The following is a 13140-nucleotide window of genomic DNA, read 5'->3' as shown; positions in this document are numbered from 1 at the left end:
GATGTGAACAAGTCAGATAAGAGAAGATAGGAAGACCGAGCATTTGAAATTGCTTTTGAGAGGCTGAGGGAAAGTTTGCCTGGTAGAATGTGCACCACAAGGCAGCACCCTGGACAGCACCCAGGAAGCCTTGTGGATGGTGGAGCAGGGCTGTGTGTGTGTGTGTGTGGGGGGGGGGTGGTCTCTCCCTTCTCAGCACCATGGACAGCACCAAAGAGTTCCATCTCCATGGATGGATGACTGGTGCTTTGAGGCCTCTGTCTCTCCCTTGTTTCTCTCACTTGTTTCTCTGTCTACAATAAAACAATAAAATTGCTCCAGGGAGTCACTCAGTGGTGACATCCTGCATGTGCAAGTCTCTGAGATCAGTCATGAATTATTTAACCGTCACTTTGAGTTGAAAAGTATTACTTATGCCCTAGAATCCCACAGGTCCACTCTCTGGTTCTTGCTTTTAGCTTGGGGGACACTAGCCACAGTTATAGACTCATCTCCCCAGAAAACTTTTCTGTTGAAAAGAACCTTTTGATGCTCTCCAGCCACCCCAAAGACCCCCATCAGCTGCACCTGACTGAAAGGAGGAGGAATGTTTTTCCTCAAATTCCCCGAGATCTGTGCCAACAGAAAGCGATCTTCTCTAGGAATATAGCAATTTGTTTTTCATTATTCTCAGATGAGTGTTTAGGGAAAGAGGCTTGTTCCAGCCAGACTTAAATGTAAATACGAGTTTTCTTACTCTAGAGCCTCAGTGAGCATGGAAATAAAGTAGGAAATCTTCACTCCATAAAGGTAAAGTGGCATAATGTCCGTTGGTGTGCAGGAATAAAAATCTCAGGGCTGGATGGTGGTGTACCCAATTGAGTGCACATCTTACCATGTGCATGGACTGGGTTCAAGCACTGGGTACCCAACTGCAGGAGGGGAAGCTTCACAAGTGATGGAGCAGGGCTCTAGGTGTCTCTGACTAGCTTTCACCACCTCACTCTGTACCATGCCAGAAGCTCACCTTTCCAGAACATTCTACTTAGTTTCCTAATGGAAACATTCTGTTTCTGGGCCATCTGGAGTGTTTGCCCTTTGGCAGTGGTGGCAGTATGTTGAGCCCTTGAAGTGTTATTGGAGTGACCCCAGGTAGGGATTTTACTATTCTTTGATATGAGTCAGCCTTCTGTAAATATCAGCCACACATGGCCCATAGCTGGACTGTCATATGGTAGCAGCAAGAGATGAGGATGATGGTTTTGTACTGTGATCACATTGTAGGGTCCCAGGGAGCTTCCTATACAGAGTCCAAAAGGTGGGCACTTTCACTGAGTCAGCCTCTCCAGATGGAAGAAGAGTTCTTCATTAGATAGTGAGTGATGGCACACCTGGTTCAAGCCCCTAATCCCCACCTGCAGGAGGAGCGAATCGGGGCTGCAGATGTCTCCCTCTCTTTCTCTCTCCCTTTCTCCCTCTTCTTTCCCTCATGGTCCCGGTCTCTCTCTCTCTCTCTCTCTCTCTCTCTCTCTCTCTCTCTCTCACAAATGAATACATAAAATAAGATGGCCCAACAAGTTTACTGTGATTAGCATCATGACTTGGTCAACACTTGATGTGCATTACTGTGTTTGATTTATGTTTTTTAAACCAGTTAAGGTTTATAAAATAAGTTTTATAGATGTAAACAAGAGGAAGACTGATAAAAACCAAGAATCCAAACAGTAATAACAGCAGGCCCCTACTACATTGCAGGAAACCTCAGTGCTGTGGTTTCTTTTGTGTTCACTTTTTCTCTTTCCCTTCTCTGTCTCTATTAAATAATAATAATAAAAAAGCAATACTAATAAGGAAAACCTCCTGAAGTCTAGTGAACTAGACTGCAGGTGTCACTGATGTTCCTCATCTAATGTCACTGCTTCTACTATTGAGAGTCACCAAGTGCCTTGCCTGGTACTTGTAGTAGAATTCTAGAAGTCCAATGCTCATTAGATATGGGCCCCCTCCTCATGGCTAATCAGTTCTGCCTCTCCTAGAGGCAGCCCCTAGTGGCCAGAGTTCTCAAGAGTGAAACCCAGCTGAGAAAAGATGGCAGCCATTAGACACCTCACAGCTGTGCTCATTTTTCTGTTCCTGCTCAGAAGCATGTCTTCTCCCAGAAGTACTTCTGATTCCTCCACACAGTGCCCATACTGCCCTTAGTAGGCTGGCTGAAAGGGGAGTTCTTTTGTAATTCTTACCTTACTTCCTCTGTCAGATTCCTGAAGGGAAAAGCTGTAGTTTTGGACCCCAACCTTTAATTCAGGCTGGAGACACAGTAGGCATATTAAGATGAGCCTACTTTAGGCTGTTGTTCAGAGCTTGTTTGAATTTTATTTTTACAACCCCCTTCAAAAAAAAAAAAAGGAAGGAAGGAAGGAATAAAGAAAATAAGAAAAAGGGTATAGGAGCTCAGCCTGTTAGGGCATTAACTTGCCTGAAGCCCTAGAAACTGCAGGTTCAATACCTAACATCACCTTGTGCCAGAGCAGAGATCTTGTCACTCAGATGCACAGTGGAGAAATAAATAATGCACACTTGATTACGCAAACATAGCACTATGCAGTAGGATATGTGCATGGACCCCAGTTTGAGCTCCCGCTCTCCACCTGTAGGGGAGAACACTAAAAGAGTGGTAAAGAGAGTTTTCAGGTGTCTGTCTTTCTCTCCCTCTCTCTGTCTACCCATTTTCTCTGAATTTCTCTCTGGCCTGTCTAATAATAATAATTTAAAAAAAGGAAAAAGTGGTCACCAAAAGCAGTGGATTCGGATTCGTAGTGTCAGTACTGAGCCTCAGCAACTGGAAGCAAAATAAATAAGAAAGAAAGAAAGAAAGAAAGAAAGAAAGAAAGAAAGAAAGAAAGAAAGAAAGAAAGGAATGATGCTCAAATGAGACTCCTCCTCCCTCTATTCCTCCTTTCCTTTCTTTTCCTCTGCCCAGGGCTTTACTGCTCTGAGCCAGCTTTCTCAGAGAAGGAGAAAGGAAAAACTACCACAACACCAAAGATCCCTCCAGTGCAATGAGGCCAGGCTTGCATCTGGACCCATAACTAAGTAGGCATACTATCTAATTGAACTATCTTGCTAGCCCTAGGTTGACTAAAAAAAAAATAATAAAAATAATAATAATAAAACATTCACTGGAAGCTTCTCTACTGTAGGTGGCAACCAGAGGCTTGAACCCAGGTCTTTGCACATGGTGACATGTGTGCTCTACCAGGGAAAGTTACCTCCTGGCCCCTTTAAATTAGTATTCAATACAAACAAACAAACAAACAAAAAGTAAGATCACACAGATTTCTGTCTGCTCTATTGCCTCAAGCATTCTGTGTGTGCGTATGTTCTAAGTAGGCATGCAAAAGCCAGGTCCCATCCAATCAAGAGTTTTGTAACCTACTTATTTGCCTAAGGATTGTTATGAATATTTTCTGTGTCATTAAGCATTCCCTCTCAAACATAACTTTAATAACTGCTATGGAGCCAGCTAGATGGAAAGTCCATAATTTCTCTAATCATTCTGAGCTGTGGGATATGTGAGCTTGGTTGTTATTGTAACTATTGAATATTACCACTGTGGTGAGTGTCACAGAAAGGCTCGTGCATGTTCTGTTATTTTCCTTGAATCAATTCCTATAAGTGGAGTCTTCATATCCAAGCCTATTAACAAGCTGCGGGTCTTTGTAATGGATCATAAATGAATTTCCTGGAAATTTCTGGAAATTCTGGGCAGCCACCAACAGCTTAGAACTTTGGGCATTTTCTTACAGCCTGGGGACAATGTCTTCACAGTTCTTCACTCCTTGTCAATGATTCAATTATAAACTGGCACCTCATTTTTATTTTAATTGAATTCATCTCTTTAATGACTTGTGACAACGGGCATTTTTCATCTGTTTATTAGACTTTCATGTGTACTCTTGAAGTGTTCATCATTTTCTTGTGGAGTTCTGAGAAGTCTTATGTGTTATAGTAAGGATAATTTTCCATTCTGCAATTGACAAGCATTTAAGAAATAAAAAAAAGGTCTCAGCCCATTTATTTCTGTGGAAAGTTCTCCATTGTGAAAATTAGACATCATTGTTGTTGCCACCAGGGTTATTACAGATGAAGATTTGGGGGGAGTCTCCATTTTGTAGATAGTTAGTAGGCTTATTTTAGTTATATTCCAGAGGGCCCATAACTATACTAGTTTTTTTTCTTTGTGGTGGTTCTGAGGATTGAACTTGGGACCTTTGGTGCCTTAGGCAAAAAAAAGTCTCATTGCATAACCATTATGCTGTCTCCCCAGGCCTCCTTGTGTCTTAAATTTCACCTGTAAGTAAGATAATCTGGTATTCGTCCTTCTCTGTTTGGGCTTATCTCATTTAACACAATGCCTTCAAGCTCCATCTGCAATTTTTTTTTAATTTAAAGAAAAAAATATCAGCAAGACCATAGGATAAGGGTGGTACAGTTCCACATAATTCCCACCATGAGAGTTCTGTATACATCACCCCTTCCCTTAAAAGCTTTCCTGTTCTTTATCCCTCTGGGAGTATGGACCCCCAGGGTCATTGTGGGGTGCAGAAGGTGGAAGGTCTGGCTTCTGTAATTGCTTCTCCACTGCACATGGGCTTTGGCAGGTCGATCCATACTCCTAGCCTGTCCCTGTTTTTCTCTAGTGGGGCAGGGGTCTGGGGAGATGGGATTTCAGGATACATTGGTGAGGTCATCTGTCCAGTGAAATCAGGTTGACATCAGACTAGCTTCTACAACTTGGTGGCTGAAAAATAATTAAGATATAAAGCAGGACAATTTGTTTAATAATTAGGAACCTAAAGGCAGAAATATAGCAGATGAGATTTGGGGTTTCCATTTTGGAAAAAGTTAGTAGGTCTATTTTAGATATATTCAAGAGGACACATGATTTTATTAAATTTTGCCTGAGCCCAACAGCTAACATACAGATAGGTCAAAGGTTTTATCTGGGGAGGAGATGGTATCAGAGTTGGAAATACGACTAGAAAGCTGGATCAGGAAAGAGAGTAGCTCCCAAATATGGGATAAGTATATAAATATGTTTTACTGAAAAAACCCATTGATTTAATTTTTAAATACATGTGTCACTTCCAAGCCTGTGCTCTCTTGGCTCCACTGGAAAAAGCATTACAGCACTGAAAGCAACATTATTCACCCAGGGCTCAATCTGGTATAACAGGGGCCAGTGTCCCCTTCTGGTATTTTCCAGAGTGTCTCTCTCTCTCTCTCTCTCTCTCACACACACACACACACACACACACACACACACAGACACACACACACACTTCTGTTAGCTGAGAAGACCCTGCATAACACTAAGTGGCTTGGAGTACATTAAGCGCCAAACTCTCTGGTGACATAGCAATTAGGGTTCTGAAATAAATTGGGTGCGTCACAGCAGAGAAGGGCTTTGCTAGTCTCTGTTGTGATTACAGCCTGTGACTCCCCCAAATAATAGGCTTCTAGATGAGAGGCTGCCAGCGCAGCCTTTGTGGCTCTGTCTCCAGGATGCTGCGGGAATGGCTATTAATGTCCCAAGCGCACTTGAAGATGCCAGTCTCAGGGACAGTGTAGGGCTGGCTCTGTGTCTTCTCTGCACATGACGTGTCAAATGCGGTGGGTGGGGAATCTGGGAGATGGCTGTCTCATGGGTCTTGGATTTGGTCAGCGGGGGGTGGGAGGGTGGGGGAAGGGCTTTAGCTTCCCTGATGATTGGGGGTGGGGTGGATATCTCATGTCCCCTGTCCATCTGTAAGGTGTGTACACTCCCTCTGTGCACCAGGGGAAATGAGAGCCTTTCAGCCAAGTCAAAGCTGAGGAAAAGAAAATGAAGGAGAAAGGACAGAAAAACCAAGGGCTTCAGGGACTTGGCCAGGGGGATCAGTTCTATTGACATTAGAGGCAATGCCCTTTTATCTAATTCTCCCAGATCTGGGGAGGTGAGTGAGTCTGATTGTTTCATACAACCACTTTTCCTTTCTTTCTTTTTGCTACTAAAGTTATCACTGGGGCTTGGTGCCTGCATGCCTGCCATGCATTGCTCCTGGCAGCCTCACTTTGCCCCTTCCCTCCCATCTGCTCCCCTTCCCTTCCCTTTTTCCTTTTTCCCTCCTTCCTGTTTTCCTCCTCCCCCCACCCTCTTCTCACCCACCCCCTCTCTTCTCTCAGCAGTCTTTTTTTTTCCTTTGGTCTCTTTCTTTCTCTTTATGTCTCTTTTTTATAGAGGGTAAGAGACAGAGAAAGGCAGGGAGAAAGACCAGACAGAAGCATAGGAATTGAAACACCTGCAGCACTGCTCCACCAATCATGAAGCTCCTCCTATGCAGGTGAGGACCAGGAGCTTGAGCCTGGGGTCCTTATGTATGGTAACGTGTGCTCTAGTGGGTAAGCTACCACCCAGCCCCCACAGCTACTCTTTCTTCAGCATTAGCTGTACTCAAGTGTCCTCTGTAAGTGTTGCTTGTCTCCCTCACCCCCTCCCAGAGGATGTTGGGACATCTCTTAGCCTAATATTACTGTGCAGAAATGCATGTGGGTGTATGTGTGTGTTTGAGTGGGCAGGTCTGAGCATAGAGGATGTTTATTCTGATGTCATTTCATACACCTCCAGGATCAGAGGAGCTTGTCTTTCTCTGCTGCCCAGGCTGACCTCTGGAAGGTACAGCAAAATCTACTGTCCATCCTTCCTACTGTACATCCATTAACCCAGTTTGCCCCAAGCTGCTACACCAGAGCAGCGGGGGAAGCTTCATGAGTAGTAGGGCAAGTGTCTTTCCTTTCTGTCTTTCCCTCATTCTCTGTGTCTTCTCTGTCTCACTATCTAAAAATATGGCTGCCAGGAGCAGTAGAGTCACATAAGCACTAAACCCTAGCAAGAAAAAGAAGGCAAAACAGAAAGAAAATTGTAAACCCTGTCTTCTGGGGGAAAATCAGACCATCATGCATGTGAATGAGCCAGTGAGAAAGAGAAGCAAATGAATGGAAAAGGCAGAAGCAGAGGAGCTGGGCTCAAAGCTGTGTCCAGCCTCAGTCAGAAACCAGAGTGTGATCCTGGGTTCTTCCTCTCTACCAAGGGCCTGTGGGCAGACAGCTGACAGTATCCAGATTGCAGACACACTCCTCAGAGCGTGGAGTATGTTGGGGGGAGACCAGTGGGCCTCCCAAGCAGAGATAATAATACCCTCCCCTTCATGCCCAAGCACTCAGGGCAGAAGGAAGACAGCATAGAAACTGGTTGACCAGATGTCCTCCTAGGTCCAACCTGCCAGGCTCAGACATCCCTCTGTGAGATTCATGGCAATGGGAGAAAAGAGGTCTTGATGTATTATGGACAAATCCTTGGAGCTGGTTGTCTCCCATTCTTACAATGCTGTGGTATTATTGGAATGGGCTGATCATGGGAAAGCCATGCTTTTCAAATAGTTGGGGAAATTATTATTCTAGAACAATTGAGGGAAATTATCTTTTCCTAGAACAATTCGGGGTAATTGGTCTTTCTTGAATAATTGAAGAAAGCAATCCTTCTAGAAGATTTGGAGGAAACAAACCTAAATAAATTAAGGGAATTATCCTTCTAGAATAATTGGGGGTGTGGCCCTTCTAAAACAATTGGAGAAAATAATCCTAGAGCAATAGGGGGAAGCAGTCCTTCTAAAGCAATAGGGAGACTGGGGTGTGTGGTGGTGTTGGGTTGATCCCTTTAGAACAATCCAGAGCTACAGGGAGAGGAAGTATTCACACAGAACCCTCCATCTGGTCTGGTCACTGTTCTGTCACCAAACTTCCCAGGTACCTTTCCCAAGACTGTGCTCAAAGCATACCTTCCTGAAGGCCCAAAAAGTTGGAGCAGTGCCTTCTCAGGGAGCTTCACCCTGAGTGATTTCCCCATCTCCCTGAGATGATGAACCACATAGAGAGGGTCTGGTTTAGCATTTTGCACAGAGCAAAGGTCACCCCCGAAGTGTTCAGGCAACCCTTTATTTTTCCCAAAGGGCCTACATTGCCAGGGTAAGAACAGGACACCCCTGGTGCCGCTCACCATGCACTGGAATCTGACTTCTCTCCCTCTCTCCTTTCCAGGCTAATGGAGGTTGGCAGGATGCCACCACCCCCTCCTCCGTGACCTCCCCCACAGAAGGCCCGGGCAGTGTCCACTCCGATACCTCCAATTGATCTCCCAGCACCACGTCCCAGCTGACACCCCTGCACGCCTCCCAGCTGGGCCCGGCCAAGAGGGTGGGGCCTGGCCTGCAGGTGGAAGCAGTCAGCAGACACCCTACATTATGCCCTCTTCCCCTGGCCTGCGGGACGCTGTCTCAGCCTGCCTGGACACTTCTTTATACTCTCCTCCTTCTTCTTTTCTGGGTAGAAGTCCCCATCCCCCTCTGACTGTCCCTCCCTCCATCCTAGGCCCCGAGTTCCCACCCACCTGCTGTCACTCCCTTGGATGGATCTTTCCAGCCACGCAAGGCATTTTGAAGAGAGAAGAAAAAAATCATGCAAAGGAAGTGAGGATGGAAACATTTCTATGTGTGTCCCCACCCCCCAATATACAGCCACCTAACTGAGACCCTGGTCCCTCACCTACAGTCCAGCCTCTCCCACTTATCTTTTGTGTGACTCTCACTACCTCTAGCAGCACGAATACGCAAGTTGCCGCCTCTGTCCCAGACCACCATGCCCATCCTGCCCTTTCCCTCACACCCCTGTACCCCTGATAGGAACCCCAGACCTCCCCTTCCTCCAGGGACCCCACCCCCGGCTCAGAAGCTGTCACCTTATCTTCTGGGCTCAGGACCCTGGATGGACACGCAGGTGGGAAAGAAGAAACTCCTGGGAGGGTAGGACTGAGTCTTCGGGGGCTTCTTGGACTCTTTCTGAGCATTGTCCTGAACCTCCCACACAGCAGGACTGAGTCGGAGCTGGGGAGTAGCATGAGGACCATTAGAAGGCTCTTGTCCCCATCCACATCTACACACAGTGTCACATGGGCTTTCCTGGCATCAGCCAGATACCACATAGATGCCCTCTTGAGGACCCAGTTGCAGTATGCCCTGTGTACCCAGAAAGGGTGAGCAGCTCTGGAGGTAGGAGTCACCCACACAACAGTCCATGCATGCCTGGGCCCCAGCACCATGTAATTCAGTGGGGATGTAGACCAGCTTTTCAGGGCCACCACTTCTGTCTCCTCCCACCTCTGAGTGCTAGAAAGTGAGGTGCAAAGTACTGGCAAGGTCTGCAGTGGCTCTGGTGGCCTCTGGGTTCTGTGTTTCTATCAGGGTCATTTCAGTCCTTGTCCATAGTTCACTGTTGCACTGTGTTCTCAAACCCTGGCCTCTTGTTCCAGAGGAGAGAACCATGTACAAACATGGCTCAGGTGGCAGTTGTGCTAGTTTTGTTAGAGAACCTACTACATTCATGGGGACAGGCCAGTGGGACTTGTCAGGGAAGTCACCACAGTCATCTTAAGCCCTGGGAGCACTCAAGAGTAAGGAGCTGGCACCAGAAACTCAGTCTCTCATGCCCCCGGAGCTTGCCTTTAGAGCCCATGGTGCCAGGCGGCAAAAAAGATGGCAGTGTTCTGGTTCTGTTGGGTGGGAGGTGGGAGTAGGGGTCCACTTGCCTGACTTGCCACAGGGCCTGCAACAGAATGTCCATGTGGCATCAGGGGAAGATGAGCCAGTCCCCACCACCCGCAGGGACAGCACATAGGTCTCTTATTATAGTGTCTAGTTGCCATTGGCTCCTGATACTATCTCCCACTGGGTGAGAGGAGGAGCTGCTGAGGTTGCTAGTATCTTGTTTTGGTCTGTTTGAAAGATATTAGCCTCGGAAGAAAGATATTAGCCTCTAAACTAGAAGAGGATCAGGCTGTCCTCTGGACTCAAGTCCAGTATGTGGCCTTGTCAGAGCTTGTGCCCCTCGGATATCTGCTCGGCTCAAGAGGTTGCTGGGAGGCATGAAGCAGGGCTACTTGTAAGGCTTTGGTGGTTCTATCCTGTTTTGCTGTGTGGCCCTGGGATGCTATTGTCTGTGTTGGTGGAGGGAGTGTTACTTAGAAACAGGGACGGGTGACATGAATTAGCAGTGGAGGCAGAGAAGCAAATGCAAGGAAGGACAAAAATAGCCCTAGGGGACCAACATCCCTGTAAAGACTATACAGGCTCCTGAGGAATATCCCTGGAAACAGCCATCTGTGACAACTTATAGTGGCAGAGCTGGTGATAAGTATCCCCAGAGTAATGGTGGAGGGTTGGCGAGGCACACTGATTTTCCCCACATGGGGCTACAGTGGAGCCACGTCTGCCTGGTGTTAGGCAGACAGGAAAATGTCAGCAAGGGGCTCTCTTAGGAGTGGGATGGGCCACTCCAGATTGGGCCACTTGAGATGGATGAAAAAGGTCCCAGCTGTATCACCTTCACCCAGGTAGCTTCTACTTCCCCACCCACCGCTCCACTCTGCCCTCTTACCAAGGCCTTCCTCACTATTCCCCTTCCATGCCTTAGATCTAAGATGGCACTCAAGATGGTGTTGCCCCGTGCTCCATTATGTGAAGCATAGTATAGAGACACAAGCCACAGAGAGATAGAAAGACAGTTCCCCCGAACATGTAGCTACCTTGAAATTCATGCTAACTCAGATGCCAGAGTGTGCCACAGGGTTCCTCTACCTTTACATTGACATGGGAAGGATTTAATCTTCCCCAAGAAAGAACACTAGATCTTGGGTTTTCCATCTTCTAACTCTTTATCCTCTCCTTTTCTTCACCCCAATAACACTTCTCCCGGCATGGAATGGACTCCTGTGCAGAAAAATTTCCAAGTTATATCTTCCTTCTGTTCATTTTGCTTATTTGTTTTGTTTGTTTTTTAATTTCAATTTGGTGGTGGGTCTTTATTTCTGGTTGCCTTCTCTCACACATATCTCCCCCCTTCCACATTTTATTTTTCTGCCCAGAAAAAAAAAAAAAAAAACCTGACTTCGATACCAAAAAAAGATGAAACTGCAGAAACTCAAATTTAAAAAAAACTAAAAAAAAATACTCGATTCTTTCAGCTTTATTAACATTTTCCATTGTTTCCTGCGACTTGTGTCTCGTTCTTTGTAGTATTGATGACGAACATTTGATAATGAATGTTCTTGTATATTCAGATAAAGAAGAAAAACCAAAAAGGCGGTCTGAATTTAATAGTGTTTATAATAAAAATTTTAAAAATTGCCCTCATAGCACGTAAAAAAAAAGGATGGGGCATGTCCCCTCTTCCTTCTGTGACAATGCGCATTGTTCCTGCATTAGTTTTGACACCAAACTACCTACATTCATCATTTTCCTTTCCTTTTTCTTTTATTTTCTTGCATTTGTGAATTAGTTCAAGAATGCTAGAAAAGTGTCGAGTTGTGCATACCCATTTCCTGTTTCACAATGTTTAAAAGTGACAGTAATTCATTTTGTAAACTAAAAAAAAAAAGTTGGAATAGTAAGCATAATAGGTACAATCTAACACATTATTATGATTAACTTGGAGACCCAGAAAATAAATTCTTCCCTTTACTCCTGCTTTTTAACATATTAAAAAAAAACGTTTTGTCTTATATTATTATTTTTTTGTTTACTGGGTTTTACTTTTTGTCAGGATTATGATCTTGTGTTTATTCCTTGAAGGTGTAGTTGAGGTGATGTGAAGAGATACCTCCTTCCTTCCTTTTCTCCTTTTCTTCAGAATTCATTTGGTATCCAAGATAAAATTGAAGCTTATGCTTCTGTCACATGACCCACCTGAACTTCCTAAGCATTCAGTCCTTTGAAAATTCAAGGAATTGGTCCAAACAATCTTTTATTATATCTCACAGTAAAAAGCTTCTGCCCTGTTGATTAACTGTCACAAGGATGTGCTTTCTTTTCTTCCTCCTGATTAATAACATCACATCCCATGAGACTCTTTTCAACTAAAGGAAAGAATCCCACAGGGAAGAATGGTGAGTGGCTACCATATTAACTGAGGAGAGGAGGTTTCCAGGAAACCAGAAGGGTCCACCAATCCTTTGGATCCTGACTTTGAAGACACAGTGAGAGATCAAGGCAGACTCAGTATCACTGTTTTAATGTTAAAGGACTGATGTGGACAATACACCTCTTATGAGCCTAGGTAGTTACTTCAAGAAAATTCTAACACTGGCTTGACTGGGAGATTTTTATTATTAATCATGGGGAAAAAAAGAAAATGCAGTTTTCTGGAAGACACTTGCTGTAAACAGTGTTTCCTTCAACAGATTGTTTTTTCAGAAAACATCCAGAAAATTTAAAAAAAAAAAAAAACAGAAGGAAGGAAGGAAGAATAAAGAAAGGAAATGAAGAATGATGGAGCAAGCCTTTTGGAAGTCTTCCTTCCTGGATGCTAGTGTTCTTGGTTGTACAACAAAACAATGAGGGCATTTTCACATCACCTCTGGGTTCAGTCCCTAGCTCCAAGTTTTGTGGAATCTTATCATCACTATTATTACTTTTATAAGCTTATTTTTTTCTTTGTTAAATAAAGCCTTTGATGTCCACCTCCCCCTTATTACTTCTTCCCTTTGCTGTTCCCCATGATTTTGAAGTGCTTTCTTTGGGTTGTTGGTTTTATTCCCCTCCTCTGCCTCTTCATTCTTATTACTCAGAGTTTAGCCCTGCAAGCCCCTGCTCTGTTGGGGTTTCAAAAGCTCCCAGCTTCTCTGCTTTCACGAGAGCACAGATGTCTCTCCCCCTTTTGGCTCCAAATGAACCTTTTGTGTTCTCTGAGGATACTAACATGGTGTAGGTTTTCCAGTTTCCTAATTTGTACTGGTAATGCATATTCCAAATAAATAGTTTCTTTTGTTGCAAAAAAATAAATAAATAGACTTGTATTTTTGTGTACATTTCTTCTCTCCCCGGCTGCCGACTTAGGTGGGGCAAGTATGGGTTGTGATTGAAACCATGGCCTTGATCATTTTGGTCTTCACAGCACCTGTCAGGGTAGTTGGGCAGATGACCTAGTGGGTCACTTATCTAAAAAAAAAAAGTTGAGAAGCGTATGGGTAGCACCAGAGAGTGATCATGTTGATGCCAGATATGCTGCAGGAAA

At 44.8% G+C, this 13140-nt stretch overlaps 1 protein-coding gene across 4 annotated transcripts in view; it reads left to right on the top strand.

The window, feature by feature from the left end:
- The window catches only part of PBX1 (PBX homeobox 1), a 192670-nt gene extending 180311 nt beyond the window's left edge, over nucleotides 1–12359 (top strand). For 2 of the 4 annotated variants that reach the window (XM_060198194.1, XM_060198195.1), the window contains one exon: nucleotides 12308–12359. In XM_060198194.1, coding sequence (XP_060054177.1) covers nucleotides 12308–12340 — 33 coding nt within the window. In that variant the 3' untranslated portion in view covers nucleotides 12341–12359. Of the gene's footprint in view, nucleotides 1–8115 lie in introns of all 4 variants that reach the window. The other 2 variants (XM_007535274.3, XM_016193511.2) reach the window with 1 other exon arrangement.
- Nucleotides 12360–13140: the final 781 nt, after the last annotated feature.

This window comes from Erinaceus europaeus, chromosome 9 (assembly GCF_950295315.1).
Source record: "Erinaceus europaeus chromosome 9, mEriEur2.1, whole genome shotgun sequence".
Taxonomy (NCBI): Eukaryota; Metazoa; Chordata; class Mammalia; order Eulipotyphla; family Erinaceidae; genus Erinaceus; species Erinaceus europaeus.
This window is presented reverse-complemented; position numbering and strand designations above follow the sequence as displayed.